This window comes from Asterias rubens, chromosome 12, assembly GCF_902459465.1.
Source record: "Asterias rubens chromosome 12, eAstRub1.3, whole genome shotgun sequence".
Lineage (NCBI taxonomy): Eukaryota > Metazoa > Echinodermata > Asteroidea > Forcipulatida > Asteriidae > Asterias > Asterias rubens.
The window spans coordinates 7,838,514-7,857,292 of NC_047073.1; the positions used below are offsets into that span (position 1 = coordinate 7,838,514).

The 18,779-nt window shown below is 41.2% G+C and overlaps 1 protein-coding gene across 1 annotated transcript in view; it reads left to right on the forward strand.

Moving 5' to 3' along the window:
* LOC117297642 (importin-13-like) overlaps positions 1-18,779 on the forward strand; it is a 72,527-nt gene that overhangs the window by 24,467 nt on the left and 29,281 nt on the right. The window contains exons 13-20 of the mRNA XM_033780780.1: positions 1,042-1,180; positions 1,497-1,546; positions 2,271-2,360; positions 2,874-3,021; positions 5,672-5,740; positions 6,037-6,176; positions 7,463-7,597; positions 12,422-12,658. Of these exons, the coding sequence (XP_033636671.1) occupies positions 1,042-1,180; positions 1,497-1,546; positions 2,271-2,360; positions 2,874-3,021; positions 5,672-5,740; positions 6,037-6,176; positions 7,463-7,597; positions 12,422-12,658 (1,008 nt within the window). The remainder of the gene's footprint in view (positions 1-1,041; positions 1,181-1,496; positions 1,547-2,270; positions 2,361-2,873; positions 3,022-5,671; positions 5,741-6,036; positions 6,177-7,462; positions 7,598-12,421; positions 12,659-18,779) is intronic.

Sequence of the window (18,779 nt, forward strand, 5' to 3'; positions counted from 1 at the left end):
ACCATAGCCCTATATAGGACTCTTTATCTGTACACAGATACAGAGTCCTAACTATTGAGGCCCGTTTCTGGGGTGGAAAATTTTCAAGCTTCATAACTCAAATCTTACCTGCAACAAGCCACTAATTTCAACAGAATCACATTCTATGGCGGCATAAATTTTTCTGCGGTGGGTTTTGGTCCTCATATATTCCTCACAAATCCGCCATTTTCGTGAAATAATGCAGCTCTCAACGTTAAAATATTCCCGTTTTGATCGTTTTCTCACAGTGTTGTCTGTTGCCGTGCGTACGCGTACGCATTTGTGGGCAAGACGCATGATTCAAGACGCATGAATTATTGGTCACCATTATCTTGACTGCACAGCGTTAACACGCAAAGGCAACGCAATATTTGCGCGTCGTGCGTCTTGCGTACACACGGCAGACTGTGAGAGTACGAACAAAAATTTTAATTTCTTAACGTTGGGAGCTGCATTATTTCATGAAAATGACGGATTTGTGAGAAATCAAAAACGATCAAAACCCACCGCAGAAAAATATATGCTGCCATGGAGTGTGAATCTGTTGAAATTAGTGGCTTGTTGCAGGTAAGATTTGAGTTATGAAGCTGTGAAAATTTTCCGCCCCAGAAATGTACCCTGATGTCCAGGACGTCACTGTAGTACAATACGAAAGTGTAAAGCCCCCAGGGCTAAGGGCACCACAGCAATTGCTTTGGGTGCTGTGGGTTATTTTGAAGCCTATGGCTTTACACCCCAGCCAAAGGATATAGCAATTGCTTAAGGACACAAGTGTCATGACTGGGACTCGAACCCACGCTATGCTGAACTGAAACACCAGAGTTTGAGTCCGGTGCTCTTACATTGTAACTGCTAGGCCACGACGCAGCATTCAGTTTGCAAACTGAGTTACTTACTGTTGTTTATGAAAAGAAAATTCATGAAACGAACCTTGGCAAAGCTTTCTCTTCCTGATTGTCCACCACTGTATCAGAGAAAAATGTCGGCCTCTATTTTCTTCCTTCCCATCCTTCTCTTCAGGATGACATCGTGTCGTCGGATCAAGAGGAGTTTCAGGAGTATGTTCGAGTCTTTGCTCCAGTCTACATGCATCTAGTTGAGGTCATGCTGACTAAAGTGCAGTATCCACCGGATGAAGAATATAACTCATGGAATGCAGGTCAGTTCAAAGGCCAAATCATCAAGATTGACTGCTCGGTCAAAGGCCAAATCATCAAGATTGACTGCTCGGTCAAAGGTCAAATCATCAAGATTGAATGCTCGGTCAAAGGTCAAATCACCAAGATTGACTGCTTGCTCAAAGGTCAACATTTTTTTAATTTTGTTTTGGTTTAGCAGCTCAATGAAATTGTTTCTGATCTGTGCTGAATGTACACACAAAGGCACAGGCACCGAGACCCAACAGATATATAAAATCTAAATTATGATTTTTGTTTTACTGACTGTGTATTCTGATTGTGTTTTTTTCCCTTCAGAGGAAAAGGAGCATTTCCGATGTTACAGACAGGACATCGGTGACACACTAGTAAGTCAATCAAAGGTTTCATTCTAAACCTCGCTAAGGTTCCATCTCTGGCCCCGGTCTCTGTTTGATGTAGGAAACACCGAACAAAACGTACACTGCTCCAGAATTTATGGCTAAAGCCCGGTTCATACTTCCTGCGAATGCAAATGCGATGCCAATTTGACGTGAATTTGACGTCACAACCTTCCTTTCGCAGCGATATTTGCAAGTGAGTTGAGCAGAGTTGAACTGCTGCGAAGTATTCGTTGCGAATTTGTGACGTCAACATTCGCTTCACATTCGCAGGAAGTATGAAGCTGGCTTTAGCCTCAGCCCGAATCAGAGCCCAAGGTGATGTTTGGAAGGGCTCTTTGTTGTAGTTTGCTTGGAGTAATTACACATAGTGAATACTGGTCACTGATATGGTTGAAGGTTGGCTCATAGATTGTTCTTTGTCAATGGAATGCTGATTAATGGGAAAATCAGAAGAAAAAAAACCTGGAATTTTATTTTGGTTAGAACGTAGAATCCATCCATGTTTAATAGTGAGGTGACAGCATGCACCAACTGTATATTTGGCAGCAAATGTTTTTTATTTTTTTTTTCGTAATGCTTAATGCTATCGAAGCTGCTGTAGGCTTCTAACCAAGAAGTTGTCATTGTCATTAAATTTAAGAGTATATATACCTAAGCTTCCCTTCAATTGAGGGTTCTAATTTGTTTCTTGTCTGTTTTCTGTTTACAGATGTACTGTTACACACTCCTGAGGGAGCCTTTATTAAATCATCTCTATGCAATACTGAGTCGGATTCAGGAGCAGCAGTTACCATGGCAGGTAAGTCTGTCGATCAATCTTTCAATCATGTGTTGTGTAATGCACTTATCGTAAAAGGATGGGGTTGGCCCTGGTGTTCCTGGTCCGATTGGCTGCATATTTCACCATAGCACCTGGTAAACCGTTGCAGGAAATATACTGAATGTTGAACGTCATGAGTGTCACTGAGTGACAGATTTCATCGCTATATGAGAAGCCACTACCATTATTTAAAATAATTTTCTTAAATAGGCTCCCCCCTCACTATCCACTCAGTGCATAGCCTTTTGTCAGGGCCTTCGTGGCTTGGAGAGCATGCATGGTCTCCTGTTCCAGGCGGCTTGACAAAAGTCTACTCGGTGCAAGGACCACACATGACACGCTAATGCAGATTCTTGCACTAAGCTAGGGAGACCCAAGACAGAGATCTTAGTTGGATATGTGTTCTTCAAATAAAAACAATTTAAAATGAGATTAAATACATATGTATGCTCTGACAGGATAACATTTTTCCCCTACTTTTTTCTCTCATAGCAAGTTGAAGCGTGTTTATTTGCGTTCCGATCCATCGCTGAGGGCGGGGATTACGGGGACGATCAATGCGTGACCGATCTACTGCGACTACTTGCTCAAGTCAATATGTCACATACAACATTAGCATCAACTGCCTTATACATGCTAGGTAAGGGGTTATTGTTTCAGTCTCCCTTATACATGCTAGGTAAGGGGTTATTGTTTCAGTCTCCCTTATACATGCTAGGTAAGGGGTTATTGTTTCAGTCTCCCTTATACATGCTAGGTAAGGGGTTATTGTTTCAGTCTCCCTTATACATGCTAGGTAAGGGGTTATTGTTTCAGTCTCCCTTATACATGCTAGGTAAGGGGTTATTGTTTCAGTCTCCCTTATACATGCTAGGTAAGGGGTTATTGTTTCAGTCTCCCTTATACATGCTAGGTAAGGGGTTATTGTTTCAGTCTCCCTTATACATGCTAGGTAAGGGGTTATTGTTTCAGTCTCCCTTATACATGCTAGGTAAGGGGTTATTGTTTCAGTCTCCCTTATACATGCTAGGTAAGGGGTTATTGTTTCAGTCTCCCTTATACATGCTAGGTAAGGGGTTATTGTTTCAGTCTCCCTTATACATGCTAGGTAAGGGGTTATTGTTTCAGTCTCCCTTATACATGCTAGGTAAGGGGTTATTGTTTCAGTCTCCCTTATACATGCTAGGTAAGGGGTTATTGTTTCAGTCTCCCTTATACATGCTAGGTAAGGGGTTATTGTTTCAGTCTCCCTTATACATGCTAGGTAAGGGGTTATTGTTTCAGTCTCCCTTATACATGCTAGGTAAGGGGTTATTGTTTCAGTCTCCCTTATACATGCTAGGTAAGGGGTTATTGTTTCAGTCTCCCTTATACATGCTAGGTAAGGGGTTATTGTTTCAGTCTCCCTTATACATGCTAGGTAAGGGGTTATTGTTTCAGTCTCCCTTATACATGCTAGGTAAGGGGTTATTGTTTCAGTCTCCCTTATACATGCTAGGTAAGGGGTTATTGTTTCAGTCTCCCTTATACATGCTAGGTAAGGGGTTATTGTTTCAGTCTCCCTTATACATGCTAGGTAAGGGGTTATTGTTTCAGTCTCCCTTATACATGCTAGGTAAGGGGTTATTGTTTCAGTCTCCCTTATACATGCTAGGTAAGGGGTTATTGTTTCAGTCTCCCTTATACATGCTAGGTAAGGGGTTATTGTTTCAGTCTCCCTTATACATGCTAGGTAAGGGGTTATTGTTTCAGTCTCCCTTATACATGCTAGGTAAGGGGTTATTGTTTCAGTCTCCCTTATACATGCTAGGTAAGGGGTTATTGTTTCAGTCTCCCTTATACATGCTAGGTAAGGGGTTATTGTTTCAGTCTCCCTTATACATGCTAGGTAAGGGGTTATTGTTTCAGTCTCCCTTATACATGCTAGGTAAGGGGTTATTGTTTCAGTCTCCCTTATACATGCTAGGTAAGGGGTTATTGTTTCAGTCTCCCTTATACATGCTAGGTAAGGGGTTATTGTTTCAGTCTCCCTTATACATGCTAGGTAAGGGGTTATTGTTTCAGTCTCCCTTATACATGCTAGGTAAGGGGTTATTGTTTCAGTCTCCCTTATACATGCTAGGTAAGGGGTTATTGTTTCAGTCTCCCTTATACATGCTAGGTAAGGGGTTATTGTTTCAGTCTCCCTTATACATGCTAGGTAAGGGGTTATTGTTTCAGTCTCCCTTATACATGCTAGGTAAGGGGTTATTGTTTCAGTCTCCCTTATACATGCTAGGTAAGGGGTTATTGTTTCAGTCTCCCTTATACATGCTAGGTAAGGGGTTATTGTTTCAGTCTCCCTTATACATGCTAGGTAAGGGGTTATTGTTTCAGTCTCCCTTATACATGCTAGGTAAGGGGTTATTGTTTCAGTCTCCCTTATACATGCTAGGTAAGGGGTTATTGTTTCAGTCTCAGTTTGTTCAATCCATCAGTCCAATAAGCCTTTTTTTAGGTATGGCGGACGTGATTGGAGTGCACTGTTTGGTTTTGGTGTATCCACACAAATTTACCCAAACCTAATAGTGTTGTAGCATTGTGTCCGCCATATCTCAAAAAGGCTTATGGGCTAAAGGGCATACATGTCTGGACAGCCGTTCAGATGTCATTCCAGCTGCCCCTTGGCACTTTCGTTCGCAGAGGGTAACTCCTCTTACAAGTGACATTCGTCTGCTCAGAACTATTAGGTCTTCAGTGCAATTTGTATGGTTTTCGTAAAACTGCAACGGCATATCTTGGAGCTCCTAGTAAACAGGGTTTATCGATAAAAGGTGTTCTTAAAAATATTGTTTGAAAAAAAATCTTAGTAAAACATTCAAATTTCTTCTTTTTTTCTTCTTCAAAAAAACATATACATTTTTTATTAATGACCTTTTTAATTTTACATTTATGAAGTTCTTCTTCTTGAGTAGAAAGTTGTTCATGTTTTGGCCCTCTCCAAGATCTCTTAGCCCTTTGTTCATCTTCACTAACATCAGCTACCTCATGCCCTCGCTCTCCTTCCACTGCTCATTTCCAGCTTTCCCCAGGACCCTGTTATGGTGACTGTGCCTGCTCGGTCATAGCTCCAACACTTGTGAACAGCTACCCACCCACATTCAAGCGGCACCTTCATTGGACACGTTTAAGTCATTACTTAAAACCAATCTGTTTTGTCAATCTGGTTGAACTGGTTATAGTCCTTAAAAACATACGTACTAAGTGCTTTATAAATGTTGAATTTTTAAAAATTATCATTTGTGTTTCAGGTGCCTACTCGGAGTGGTTAGCGGATACACCAGAAGCCTTGGGAACTGTGATTCCCGTATTACTCTCAGGTACATTAGATTCACTTGATAGATGTTAGTTTGCATCGGGGATAAAGAATATTGTTTTGTTTTTTCTCAAACACAGATGTGTATGAAGCACTGTATACTCGGTACTTTTATGAGTTCTGTAAACAAAAAAACCTCAGGCAAATCACTGTGGGATTCGAAGTAACAAATGCATGAATTCCTTTTTCAGTGGCACTCTTGTCCAAGTACCTGTGTATCCGACTAATATTCTTTAAGTGAAATGAGGATCTGGTATTTTGTGTATTTTAATTGAGTTTGTTTTCATTTTTACCTTCCAGGTCTAAATGACTCTGAGCTGGCTGCCCCAGCCACCATGTCCCTCAAAGATATCTGCTTTGAGTGTCGTAAAGAGATGAAGCCCTATGCAGAGACAATCCTCAACGCTAGTCAAGAAGCACTCAGAAGGAATACTATCAAAGTAGGGGTTGACCTCTTTAAATGTTGTAGCATTCCAGAAGATATCCCCTACCAGCTCTACTGGGTGTTTTAACACTTAGTGCTGGCTCCAGGAACCTGTAAACCACTTTTGCTTTTTACTTGCACATTAAAGACACTGGACACTGTTGGTTATACCAGTCTTCTCACTTGGTGTATCTCAACATACATGTACGCAGAAAATAACAAACCTGTGAAAATGTGAGCTCAATTGGCCGTTGAGATAACTATGAAAGAAAAAACACCCTAGTCACACAAAGTTGTATGCTTTCGGATGCTTGATTTCGAGACCTCACAATCTAATTCTGAGGTCTCGAAATCAAATTCGTGGAAAATTACTTCTTTCTCAAAAATTACGTCACTTCAGAGGGAACCGTTTCTCACAATGTTTTATACTATCAACCTCTCCCCGTTACTTGATACCAAGTAAAGTTTAAAGGAACACATGTCCTTGGATCAGTGGAGTTGGTCTTAGAAAAGGGTTCTGTAACCGTTTGTAATAAAATCGGTATGGTTTATAGAAAGATGTTGTAAAAGTAGAATACAATGATATACACAAATATGCCTCGAAATTGCGTGGTTCTCGTTTTTTGTCTCGTCGACAAACACGGTCGGCCATTTATGGCTGACTCCCATAAATGGCCGACCGTGTTAGTTCGCGACGTAAAATGAAAAACCGTGCAGTTTTGAGTGATGCTTGTGTGGATCATTATATTTTACTTTTAAAACATCTTTCTAACCATATGCATTTCATAACAAACGAGTTCAAATGTTTTTCATAGACCAACTCGTCCTTGCTTACGGTAACACAGTCATGACATTGGGCCCAGTTTATGTTTGTTTAAGATCTTCCTGTCCAGAGAACTTGGCAAACTCCCACAAGGGTATATTAAGCATCAAGCAGGCAACAGTCAATCTCTCTCGTACTAAAAATTGGTTGAACGTCTGTGATTATGAATTTCACAAATCAAGAAATTGTGATTCAGTAACTAGACGACAATACTTATTCAGCTGTAAGCTTGTAACCCACAACCTTGTGAAGCCCTGCAGTCTAACCACGTGACCATGGTTAACAGATATCACTGATATCGTTTTAGTCTTTCTTTTACCTGCCATCTTTTTGTTTTTACTTTTTACTACAATTTTAGATTTCTGTGTAGTATAGTAATACATTTTTACACTTTTGAATAAGCAAGGTCTGTTAGTGTTTTGCCAGTGAAGACATGTTATTATAATTTGTTTTATTTTATATGTTGTTGTGATTGGCAGGCCAGGGAGAGTATACGACTCATGTCCATCATTGGTTTTGTCCTGTCGACGTTATCGTTACAAGAGATTCTCAGCTACCTTCAACTCATACTCACCCCTCAGCTTCAGATCCTGGAAAGTGCAATTAATGAACAGGTACAACAACTCATATTGAGTCATCATATACTCACCTCATGACAGATTGGACCTCAGACTAGGCCTGGAATTTCATCTGAAAGAGGGCAAGGCAATTTTCCTTTTTCAGAGGGCACTTCCCATTTCAAAATCATGAAGTCTATGGGAGTTTTTTTAAGGGGGCAGCAAGTCCAAGACCAGGGCTCGATTTCACAAAGAAATACAATTTAATGGCAAGACAAGTTTTCAGTATTACCATAGTGATTTGTATTGTGATATCACACTTTACTTAGCAACTACGATTGATTTGCAGTAAACATAAATTTTGGCTCTTTGAGAAATTGACCCCAGGGCCACAGAGGTCAATGCGTTTAATTCCAGGCTTGTCGGATATTCAAATCTGATCTCAGAGTTGTATCTGAGACTTATGTCTTAGACTCATATCCCTGACTCAAAACTCGGACTTGAAACTCAGTCTAAAACTGGCATTTTTTTGCAAGGTAAACTCTTTCCCTAGGTAAACAAACCTAACAATCGATCTCTGAAGATTTGTGCACTTTGATGTTTGTACTTAGTTTGGTTGCTTCTACTATGGTCCCTAAAGTGTTAACATACATGTACATACATGTATACAGTATGTACCTTTTGATGTAGTTTTGACACCTAAACTTTTATGCATGGATTCCTCCGTTACTTCATGTTAGGGAAAGAATAGCTCTAGCACTTCCACTAAAGACAGTTCAGGCAGTTGTAAAATAAGATCAACGTCCTCCGGGGTATGTGTGTGTCTTAGCATGCATCAACAAGGGATGTTTGCACATTGCATTATGGGATGTATGCCTGGTGCATTATGGGATATACAGACCTACCAAGTCTCACGCATCAGGTGTGAGAGTCGTGCATTTGGGGCCTGTCTCACACTCACATGCACAACCATTTTCTCCTGCCTCAGGGCCAGACTAATGAAAACAAAAATAATTGGCAATAATTGCCCATAGGAAAGTACCTTTAGGAGGGGAAACCATTTTTCAAAAAGAAACCCCTGTTTTTATATGCCAGGGGCAGGGGTTCTGAAAAATGTCACGCCTAACTGGTCGCTGAACTCAAAGCCCTTTGCATTATAGGGTGTACCATTTAGAGGGATGTAATGCATGCTTGGATGTGTACCACAAGAGCATTGTTCACTATTAGCCATACATAAGTCATGTAAGTGGGTCAAAAATCATATTTAAAAATTTCGACAAATTTGTGTACGTGCCATAAAGACATATTGCAAAATTAAGAGTGAGATGGACGTTCTGTACTCTTCCTCCTGTAATTTCATTTTAAATTTTGTTGCCTAATTGGGAACAATTTGTTAGTGGTCAAAAAAACTTCTGAAAGGTAAAGTAATATGAAGGTAACCATTTTTACTCCATGAAATTTCCTACTTCAGTCAAAGGTAAAAAAATCTTTTGTTATGTGCAAGATGCATGCTGGGATGTATGAATGGTGCATGAAGGGTGTACAGGTGTCTAGTTGGCAGTTGGTATGACACTGCTCTAGACCTACAAAGGTCATGGGTTCGAATCCCATTCCAGTAATACGCATGTGGGCTTGGTATACAGTGCTAACACATATCGGTGTTTTATGGGTAAAAACCAAAATGAATACAGGTGTTAATATATATACAGGTGTTTGATATTACTAGGGTGCGTTTTCACGGTCGTAACAAATAATTGTTTGGGTTGAATTGGCAATTGTTTAATCACTGGCCAAAGACAGAAACTGTTATTGGTTACAGCATGGAGCTACAAGGTTATAGCCACGAAAACGTGCCCCTAGTGCATGCTTGGGAATTATTTAGTTTGATTTGAATGATGAGTGCACCTGTCACATGCAAGTCCATCAACTATCACTTCAGAAACATCTCAAAAATACATAATATTGACACAAAAACCTGCTACACCAATGCCAGAGTCCTTGTGTTGTCTACAATCCCGGCCATATCTCATTGGGCCCCGCATCACAGCAACCCTCTGATACATGTTGGACCTGCATGATGAGTAGATGCTCAGTGTCTGGTCCCCTGTCTCATGATGCAACACATCATCAACGTTTGAACATCACAGAATGATCTGACTACTTTAATAATAATATATTTAAAGGCAGTGAACACTACTGGTAATTACTCAAAATAATTATTAGCAAAAAACCTTACTTGGTAACGAGTAATGGGGAGAGATTGATGGTATAAAACATTGTGGGAAACGGCTCCCTCTGAAGTGCCATAGTTTTCGAGAAAGAAGTAATTTTCCACAAATTTGATATCAAGACCTCAGATTTAGAATTTGAGGTCTCGAAATCAACCATCTAAATGCACACAACTTCGTGTGACAAGGGTGTTTTTCTCACTCCATTCTTTCGTTAGAAAATCATTTTCTTTTCTAAATTTTTCTTCATGTAAAATATACAAGAATTAACAAGAAAAAACAACAAAAACGTAATGTTTTGGTGAACAATGGAATGGCGGAGCTGCTCGCCTCGCACGTTAGAATGGCGGAGCTGCTCGCCTCGCACGTTATTTATTTATAACATTCAATTCATTTATAACATACTTGCGTTATTCAATTCATTTATTCAATTCAATTCAACTAATTATAAATCGGCTAAACTGGCCAATTGTACACATAATCTCATTTCAATAAATTCAAAATTAAAGGAAGAGTACCGAGGAAGGGAGGAGATATGTTTGTGGGTCAGTTTTTATGTATGCGTTTCTGGCCTTTTCGGTCTTCCATCTCCCATGCATGGATATTAAGTGAGATGGGAGTAGGGCCTTTGAAGCTGCGGTTTCCCCTCCTGACCTCAGGCTATGGAGGCCGAACTTATGAATGTCTGGAACGAATGGTCGGAGGGCTTGTAGTATGATCTCTCTGGTTCTGGTGTAGCTTAGCCCGTGAGGTGTGGGAGCGAAACCGTTTTTGGACCGTGTGATTCTGCGAAGTACCGGTAAAGGGGAAATGTTGGGGTCGCCCATTGCTTGGAAATATCGTTCTGTGATTGCAACCGGGCAGGTTGGTTCAAAGGTTCTTGCAATGGTTATATCGTTGCCCTGACAGTATTGGTCGGTTTTTGACTTGCATAAGTGTATGACGAGTCTGTCACTAAGTATGCTACAATCCATGCGTCTTACATTGCTGATGTCATTAAAACGAAGGAAAGCATACGAATAGGATGCGTAAATCGTCTAATGCTGCACTGGGTTGCCCGTGAGCATTGTAAAGTTTTGCCATGATTTCGGGTGTTACCGGTTCCTTCTGATTTGGGGTCGACGCTGTGAGTCTCCAGTAGCCTTGTATGGTTGTTTTATCAATGGGTCGTCTGTAGGGGACGGTGGTCCGGCCAAGCTGTGTGCCCAGGTAGCGGCGGCTGCTGCGGAGTCTTCTGCCGTTTTGTGACCAGATGAATAAAATGAAGACAAATATAGGGCGAAATCAGTAGGGTTGACGGGAAACGACTTGACGTTGGTCTTGGATGAAGCCCACGATTCCCATCGTTTCCAAGTATTGCTGTATTTCTTTGTTGTTGAGTTTGCTCTTGATGACATCAGTAGTTTTGGTAGGGCTCCAAGGGCAAGTTCCTTTAGTTTCGGGTCGGTTGTTGATTAAGAGAGTGCCAACCATCTATCGGAAACAGATAAAACAAAAACAGAGCAGCAACAAATTGTGCTCAATACCATTAGCGGAAATGCTATATATACGTATATGCAATAAACGTAAATTATGGGCTAAGTCAGCCGCTCTGCAGGCAATTTGACATAAAGGCAAACAGGTAGGGGGGGAGGTTGGCACGGAAACGTGCAACGAACTGCTCGGCGTCCAACACCAGGCTGAGTTATCAGCGCTCGGTGGCCACGTAAACTCCCCCAACTCGTGGTGGGACAGTGGATGCGACCAGGATGTTGGACGGAGGTCGCGCTATCCTTACTCCGAGCGGGGTCATAGGATTTGTACTATAGTTATTTACTTATTCTAGGGATAGGGCGGGTTTGGGAAGCGAGGTAAGTGGCTATACTGAGAGTGAATGTTAGGCTGAGAACGCCCAGGTTTTATAGAAGAATGTAAAGAAAACCTTACGTAATCACAGCACGCCCTAACGAGCGTGCTGCACCTGGCGTGCAATAACGAAAAGAAAATTAACTTTTCTTTCATTATTATCTCGCAACTTCACATCCAATTGAGCTCAAATTTTCACAGGTTAGTTATTTTATGCGTATGTTGAGATACACAAAGTGAGAAACTGGTCTTTGACAATTACCTATAGTGTCCACTGTCTTTAACATTGTTAATGTGCCATGTCTGCCAAGGATCACACTCCTGGGCACAAAAACAAGACTTCTGCCAAATACACAAAGACAACCAAAGGCCAAAAGATATGATTTCAGAAATAAATAGGTTATGAGATGTGTTTTTGCAAGAATCTTTTTCAATTCTGTCATTCTGAACTTAAGACTCACTCACTCGGTCGCCCACAGGCGGGCTCGAGTATGGTTTTCATAAGTATTTCAGTCTCGCATGAGGGTGGCCAGTTCATCGGTTCTACACCGGTGTCCTTTTGCAGTACCCTGGTGTAAGACATTTTTAATTTTTCCACGTCTCCTGTGTCCGTGAATTTGTTTTCAGGGAATGACTTTGTCTGCCTCCAGCGGCCTCCAGTGGCCTGCTAACTGCATCTGACAGCTTGCGATTTTGTCTCCGACCCTAGGGAGGTCGCCGTATAGGTTGTCATTGGTTTCGGAACTTAAAGGTCTATTGTTAACCTATTGTAAATCTATTGTTAACTTTTCTCCCTCACCCATTTTAGCCTACCCCAATGACAAAATCAACCATTCTACTAAAAATTAACATGTTATCCAACCTGTGCTCGACCCTTGACCTTAAACGGCCTGACCGATCAGAAGAAGAGGAGGGGTCAGGGTCAGGGACTCGACAGCTGCCGACGCCCGATGAGCCTCAGCCTGTCTTGCTGATCTTACAGCAGACGCTGCCGATCCTACAGAATCTACTCAGTGTGTGGATATTGGACGTAGGCGTTGTTGAGGTAAGGACTTAAGGCCTCGATATCTTTGTGGTCACTCAACCTAAAACTAATGCAAGTGAAAAGTTTTGCTTAAATTTCTCAGTGACAATTAATGACAAGAGACATGGGCCCAATTTTATAAAGTAAAAAGCAATTGAGAGAGCTGATAGTAAAAAACATTGTGAGAAACAACCCTAAAGTAATGAATTTTTTTAGAAATAGGTAATTTGTCACTCGAATATTAAAAGACCTCGGGCCTGAAGACTTTTCTAATGCATCTGAAAGCACCCCCCACACTAAGTTAAAAGACCTCGGGCCTGAAGACTTTTCTAATGCATCTGAATACACCCCCCACACTAAGTTATGTTTTTTCTTTCATGATTCTCTTCATTATTCTCTTTGTTCATATGTTGGGATACACTAAGTGAGAATACTGGTCTTTGACAAATACCAAAGGTGTCTTGCTTAAGGACAAAAGTGTTACGACCGGGACTTGAACCCACACTCTGCTGATCAGAAACACCACATCTTGAGTCAAGTGTTTCTATCCACTCGACCACAACGATAAGAACCAAAAACCAGGTTAATTCTGGACCTGCCTGCTGATCCAAACCTTTGAGATACACTTGGCCTACATTTATGTTTTTACCGAAGCTTGTTTGAACAATGTGTTGTACATTGACTTTTTCTACTAATGTGATATGATACAGAAAAATCTTTGTAGCATAACCTTAATATTCTTATCATAATTGCCGTTGTACCTAATTAATTGCGTAGCAGCTGTATTGCGGAAAAAAAGTGAACAATTAGAAAGAACTTTTACAGTTCAATGCAGTTTTGAAATAAATGGGTTCAGTAGGTGACATCTTGCGTAAGATAACCATATCCCTTGAAAGGCAAAGTATACCTTTGGTATTTGGAACCATTCGATTGTTTTTAATCCTGTTCAAAAGGTGGTTGCAATTTTGAGGTATTAGAGAGGTTTCGCAAGCGTGCGGGGATACAGAAACAGATAGGGATATGATAACCGTATCCGTTCACGTCAGCCGCGTGTTAGATTTTGTTTCGCAAAATAATAGGTATGTGTCACTTGAGTGCGCCCGCATTCACCATGAGTGTTTTCCCTGACAAGCATGTATAGAGACCTTGTGTTTTATAAACAACATTTTCTCATCGTTTTGCTTGCAAATGACAAATATTTTTCTATCTACATCAAGCACGATACAAGTGAAAGCAATTCCGTGGGGAATATTTTTGATCTGGGACAAAAGGCAACTAGTAAAAGTATGTAAAACAGTATCCCTTTTTCTACGATGTGTATGAGCTCCTGTATCCGTTGCTATGCATGCAAAATACGATAGTCGCGGATACGCGTCACGTGAACACACGAAGGGTATCTGTATGCGTATCCGTAGCCTTGCAAAACCTCTCTATTACCCAAAACTCTGGAGTGAATATGTCCACGCACAGGAAGAATGATCCCTAATAGGATAAATGACAATACAAAATTTTGGTTAGAAGTCTGCAGGAGCTTTTGATAGTAGAAAGAATTTTTAGAAACCTTTCACTTAAGATAAATGTGGTTACGTCAAAAAGATAAACAAAAAATTGTCCAAAAATTTGGATATTGGAAGCGTTACTGTCCGTAACCTTCTCAGATAGTGTGTAAGGATTATTCTTCCTGAATGGCATATTCGTTCTGGATTTTTGGCGATATCTCAAAACTGCGACCACACTTAACTCTAAACACTATAACACTAAACTCTTTACCCTATATGCAAATAATGACATCACTAAAAGATAACGGCCATGTTGATTCATCATTGTGCCTATGTTTCATCAGGGTTTTTCCTGGTTTTGATTTGAAATAACCACTCCTCGGTGGTCTTCCAAAAAATAGATTATTATTATTATTTTTTTTTTGGGGGGTGGAACTTTGTGGAGCTTCATGAAACCTTGACTCAACAAAGGAAAAGAAATTGGGATCGAAAAACATTTTATTTTGAAGTAATGTGGTTATGTAAAAAGTTATCAGCTTTTGAATCTGAGACAGATCTGATACAGTTTACAAAATTCATCTGTTAACTTCCAAGGCTCAAACATGTCAATCTCATTATTATTATTATTATTATTATTTATTTGACCTCAACAAATACAACTACATCAAAAAGTACAGCAAAAGTTAAACGAAAAGCAACGAACCAATCAAAATAATAACGAATACAATAAATAAACCAGCAAAAAGCACACAATAAATATAAAAACTAATGTATCTGAATTTGTTGACCATTATTCCCCTACCCTGACTTATACGATCATCTCAATAGGCATTGCTATCAACTACTAGAGCTTCTTTTCATTTTTTATGGCCACAGCCGTCGATTTCACCAAACTCTTCCTAACTTAGGATTAATCTTAGGACTTAGGACGAGTAAAGTTCCGTATTCAAATACATAGGACGCATTGAACCCATCCTAAGTTAGGACGGGTTACTCATCCTAACTGGAGTTAGGATTCATCCTAGCGTTTCGTGAAATCGGCTGCAGATCTTTTTCATGCGGTACCGTTTCTTGGGAATAGTCTGTGTATACATGTAATCGTCAGGCTAGTTCTTTACAATGTTTTAAGTCCCTATTGAAAACTCAATTGTTTTAAAGCTGCTTTTTTGTATCTTGCTTGCTTGTATTTTGTATCTTTCTCTCAATTTTGTATATTTTATTGTTCTCTTTATGCGCTTGTTGGCTTTTCGCATTAGGGGCTGTACAAATGTCTTTTGGTGAAAAAATTGCTCAGAATGTGATAAAAGCATGAAACTTGGCACAAATGATCATAACAACATTCTCAACCTTTTCAGGGGTGGAGCCACTGAGAATTGTATCCAGCATAGCAACGGTTGCTATGTTACATATTTCCCATAGCAACTAACACAAAACATGCCCACAGGCAATTTGAAAATACAAATTTAATTTTTTATTCATGTTTATCTTTACCCATCATGTTAACATCAATCTGGAGCAATTGGCAAATACAATAGGCTTAACATGGTTACTAGGCAACATATTATCCTTACCGACTAAGTTTTCCATAGCAACCAGCACAAAAACTGCCCACAGACAAATTTAACTTAAATATTTCGTTTTTTAATTTAAATTTAACCTAACCTCTCATGTTAACATCAATCTTGAGCAATTGGCAAATACAGAAGGCTTAACATGGTTGCTAGGCAACACAATTTCCTTAGCAACCAGTACATAGGATGTGCAACCAGTACATAGGATGTCTATACATACTATTTTTTCACAACGATTATTATGCAATAAGCATTTTCAATATTTAAAAAAAAATTCCTTAGATGCTTACTTCACTCATGATAAAAATGTTACTATAGATTGCTTCATTACTTCACTAGGCAACATGTACATGTTGGTATCAACACGCCAGTCTAATAGCAGACATCATCCAGCGACACTATGCCGCCCCTTTTTGCTGAGGCGACCACACCCTTCAATGACGGGTAACTGCTTTGAATTTATTCAAGCAGCTGTGCATACAATTGTCAACCCTAAGCCAGATTCCAGTTATAACTGTTTATCGGCCCCGTTTGTCAAGATGAGAGCAGTACATTGTCTATAAAGAGGCTGTGTGGTGAGGACTACATGTAGTTTGTCCTACGTCTTGAGGACGTCAACAGATGACTTTTAACAAAGTCTTTGGTCATTGATTTGAAGATAGTGGTTGGTGGGAAACTCTTGGGGAGGCAGAAGTGGCAGCCCCTGACAATGTGGAATCGATCTTGAATGTATCCTATGTCTCCTATACCCAACATGCCCAACAAGCCCACATGTCTTGAACTGAAACTACTTTGTGTTTGTGCGTTCATTGTGTACGGCTGACTTTGAGTTGTACGACTCTTAACCAGTGCACCTATTGTCAGTCCACTAATAGGAGATATGTGTAACCTTGATAGGAACCAATACTGATGCTGCCCAATAATTAAATTGACACAGGTGGATGTCGAAGCTCCATTGAAGGTCTAGTAACGCAGGGGCACAGGTCAGTCTTCCCAAAAGTGCATTCTCTCTTAGCAAGCATGTATGTTGCAGTTCCCTCAACCAGCTCCCTGCTCACTTCTAGTCCCAAGCCAAAGACACACCAAAGTACTGTCATATCCAGCCCTCTGCATCCTCCTGCCCTCGTTTCTTCGGTCAACTCAAGATACACAATGCTGATGTTTCTCTCTGCCCCAATATTACATCCAGGGAGGGGGTTCACCAACCTACAACACAGCCAGTTGGCACACCAACGTCTCACCAACATCAGACGTCTCAAGTCTCACCCTTAGTGGGCCTCACACATTACCATATCACCAACTGGCAGATCGTCAACACCATAAGGACACTCAACTCAGTCAACCCGACATTCTTGTAAGTTTTGAGGAAGTCTCTCTCTTCACCAACATACGAGAGAAGCTATATATAGGCTGTCACTTGCTAACGAGTAAGACCATCGGGGGTTTGAGTTTCAAAGTTTGAGTTGGCAAGACTTCTCATGCGAGTATAGGCCAATCCTGGCAGATGTTTGGCGGCCACAGTATCTGCATTGGAGGGATGCGTCCTCGGGATAAACCGCTCTCTCGTGACGCCGCATCCTCCTAGTCTCTGCAGCTTCTGCCCTGGCATCCTCAGCTGATGCAACCCTACTCTTGGTGAGTGAACGCCATGTGAGCCTCTCCTTGGCCATGTCTTCCCAGGTGTTGGTTGGAATGCCAGCTGCTTGGAGATGACGTTTCAGACAGTCCTTGAAACGAAATTGAGGGTGGCCTCTGTGACGAACCCCTTCCACGAGTTCTCCGTAGAATGTCTGCTTTGGTAGTCGGGAGTCATCCATACGAACGAGTTGACCACTCCAACGTAGCTGTCTGGCAAGCAGCTGATGATCTGTCTGACACTCTGCACCCCGCATGGCACGGTGATGCATATGTCATGAAGGTCACCTCTCCTAGTTAAAACATAATCTAGAAGGTGCCCGGATTTAGAACGAGGGTGTTTCCAGGAGTAGAACCATTTGTCTGGCATATTGAAGAATGTGTTGGTGACTGCCATAGGTGGAACTCTTTGCAAAAGGAAAGAAGCATCACACCGTTAGAGTTGATATTTCCTCTCCCAAAACTGCCAAGTGCTCCCGCCCAGGTAGTGTTATCAGAGCCAACCCGTGCGTTGAAATCACCCAAACAGATGACTTTGTCGTGCAGTGGGATGCCTCGCAACAACCGAGAGAGATCTTCATAAAACTGCTGTTTAGAGTCCTCGCTGCTGGGAAGTGTTGGGGCATAAGCACTGATAATATGAAGATGAAGGGGAGTTTTGTCGTTTATTTTGATCTTTAAGATCATCAGCCTGTCTGAGATTGCCTTTGGGAAGGTAGTTAGGTTTCTGGCTATGCTGTTTGCGATTGCAAGACCAACACCTGCTTCTCGCCTCATTCCAAGTCTCTTCCCGACCAGAACAAAGTATAGTTGTTTTCTTTGAGCTCGCCTGACCCAGCTAGACGAGTTTCCTGAAGTGCTGCAATGTCTCTCTGTTGAGAAGGGCTGTACGTCTCTCGGGTCTAGTTTCAGAATCTAAGAGAGTTCGAACATTCCAGGTTCCTAGGATTAACCGTTTAGTTTAAACTTGATTTCGTTTTCCTTTCTGTGTATTCTTCCCACAAGTTGGAGTCCCGCTGGCCGTGGGCTGCCAGCCAGGAAAAAGGGCAGACAAGCTTTTTTTATCCCGCCTTTTATTGGGGCGTCCCCTGATTGGGGCAGGCGGTGCCTGGTCAATTGGGAAAGACCTCACACACACGTCGTCCTCCAGATGCGTACGGCCATCACTCCCAAGCCGCTCATGTGTAGAGATCTGTACTACCGGCTTCCAGCTGCTCTCAAGCCTGCCAGCACCGCCAGAGTCTCCATCGCCATGAGACTTGAAACCTCTCCTCACCTCAGCCTGATCCCGAAGGCCTGCGCCATGTGTTTATGGTGCAGCATAAAAACACTTCATTGTCTTCATCAATGACATTTCCAGCAGCAGCTGACCATAATACTGATACACACCAGTGCAAACGAATCCAGTCAGCAGACAACTCCAAAGAATCAACGATC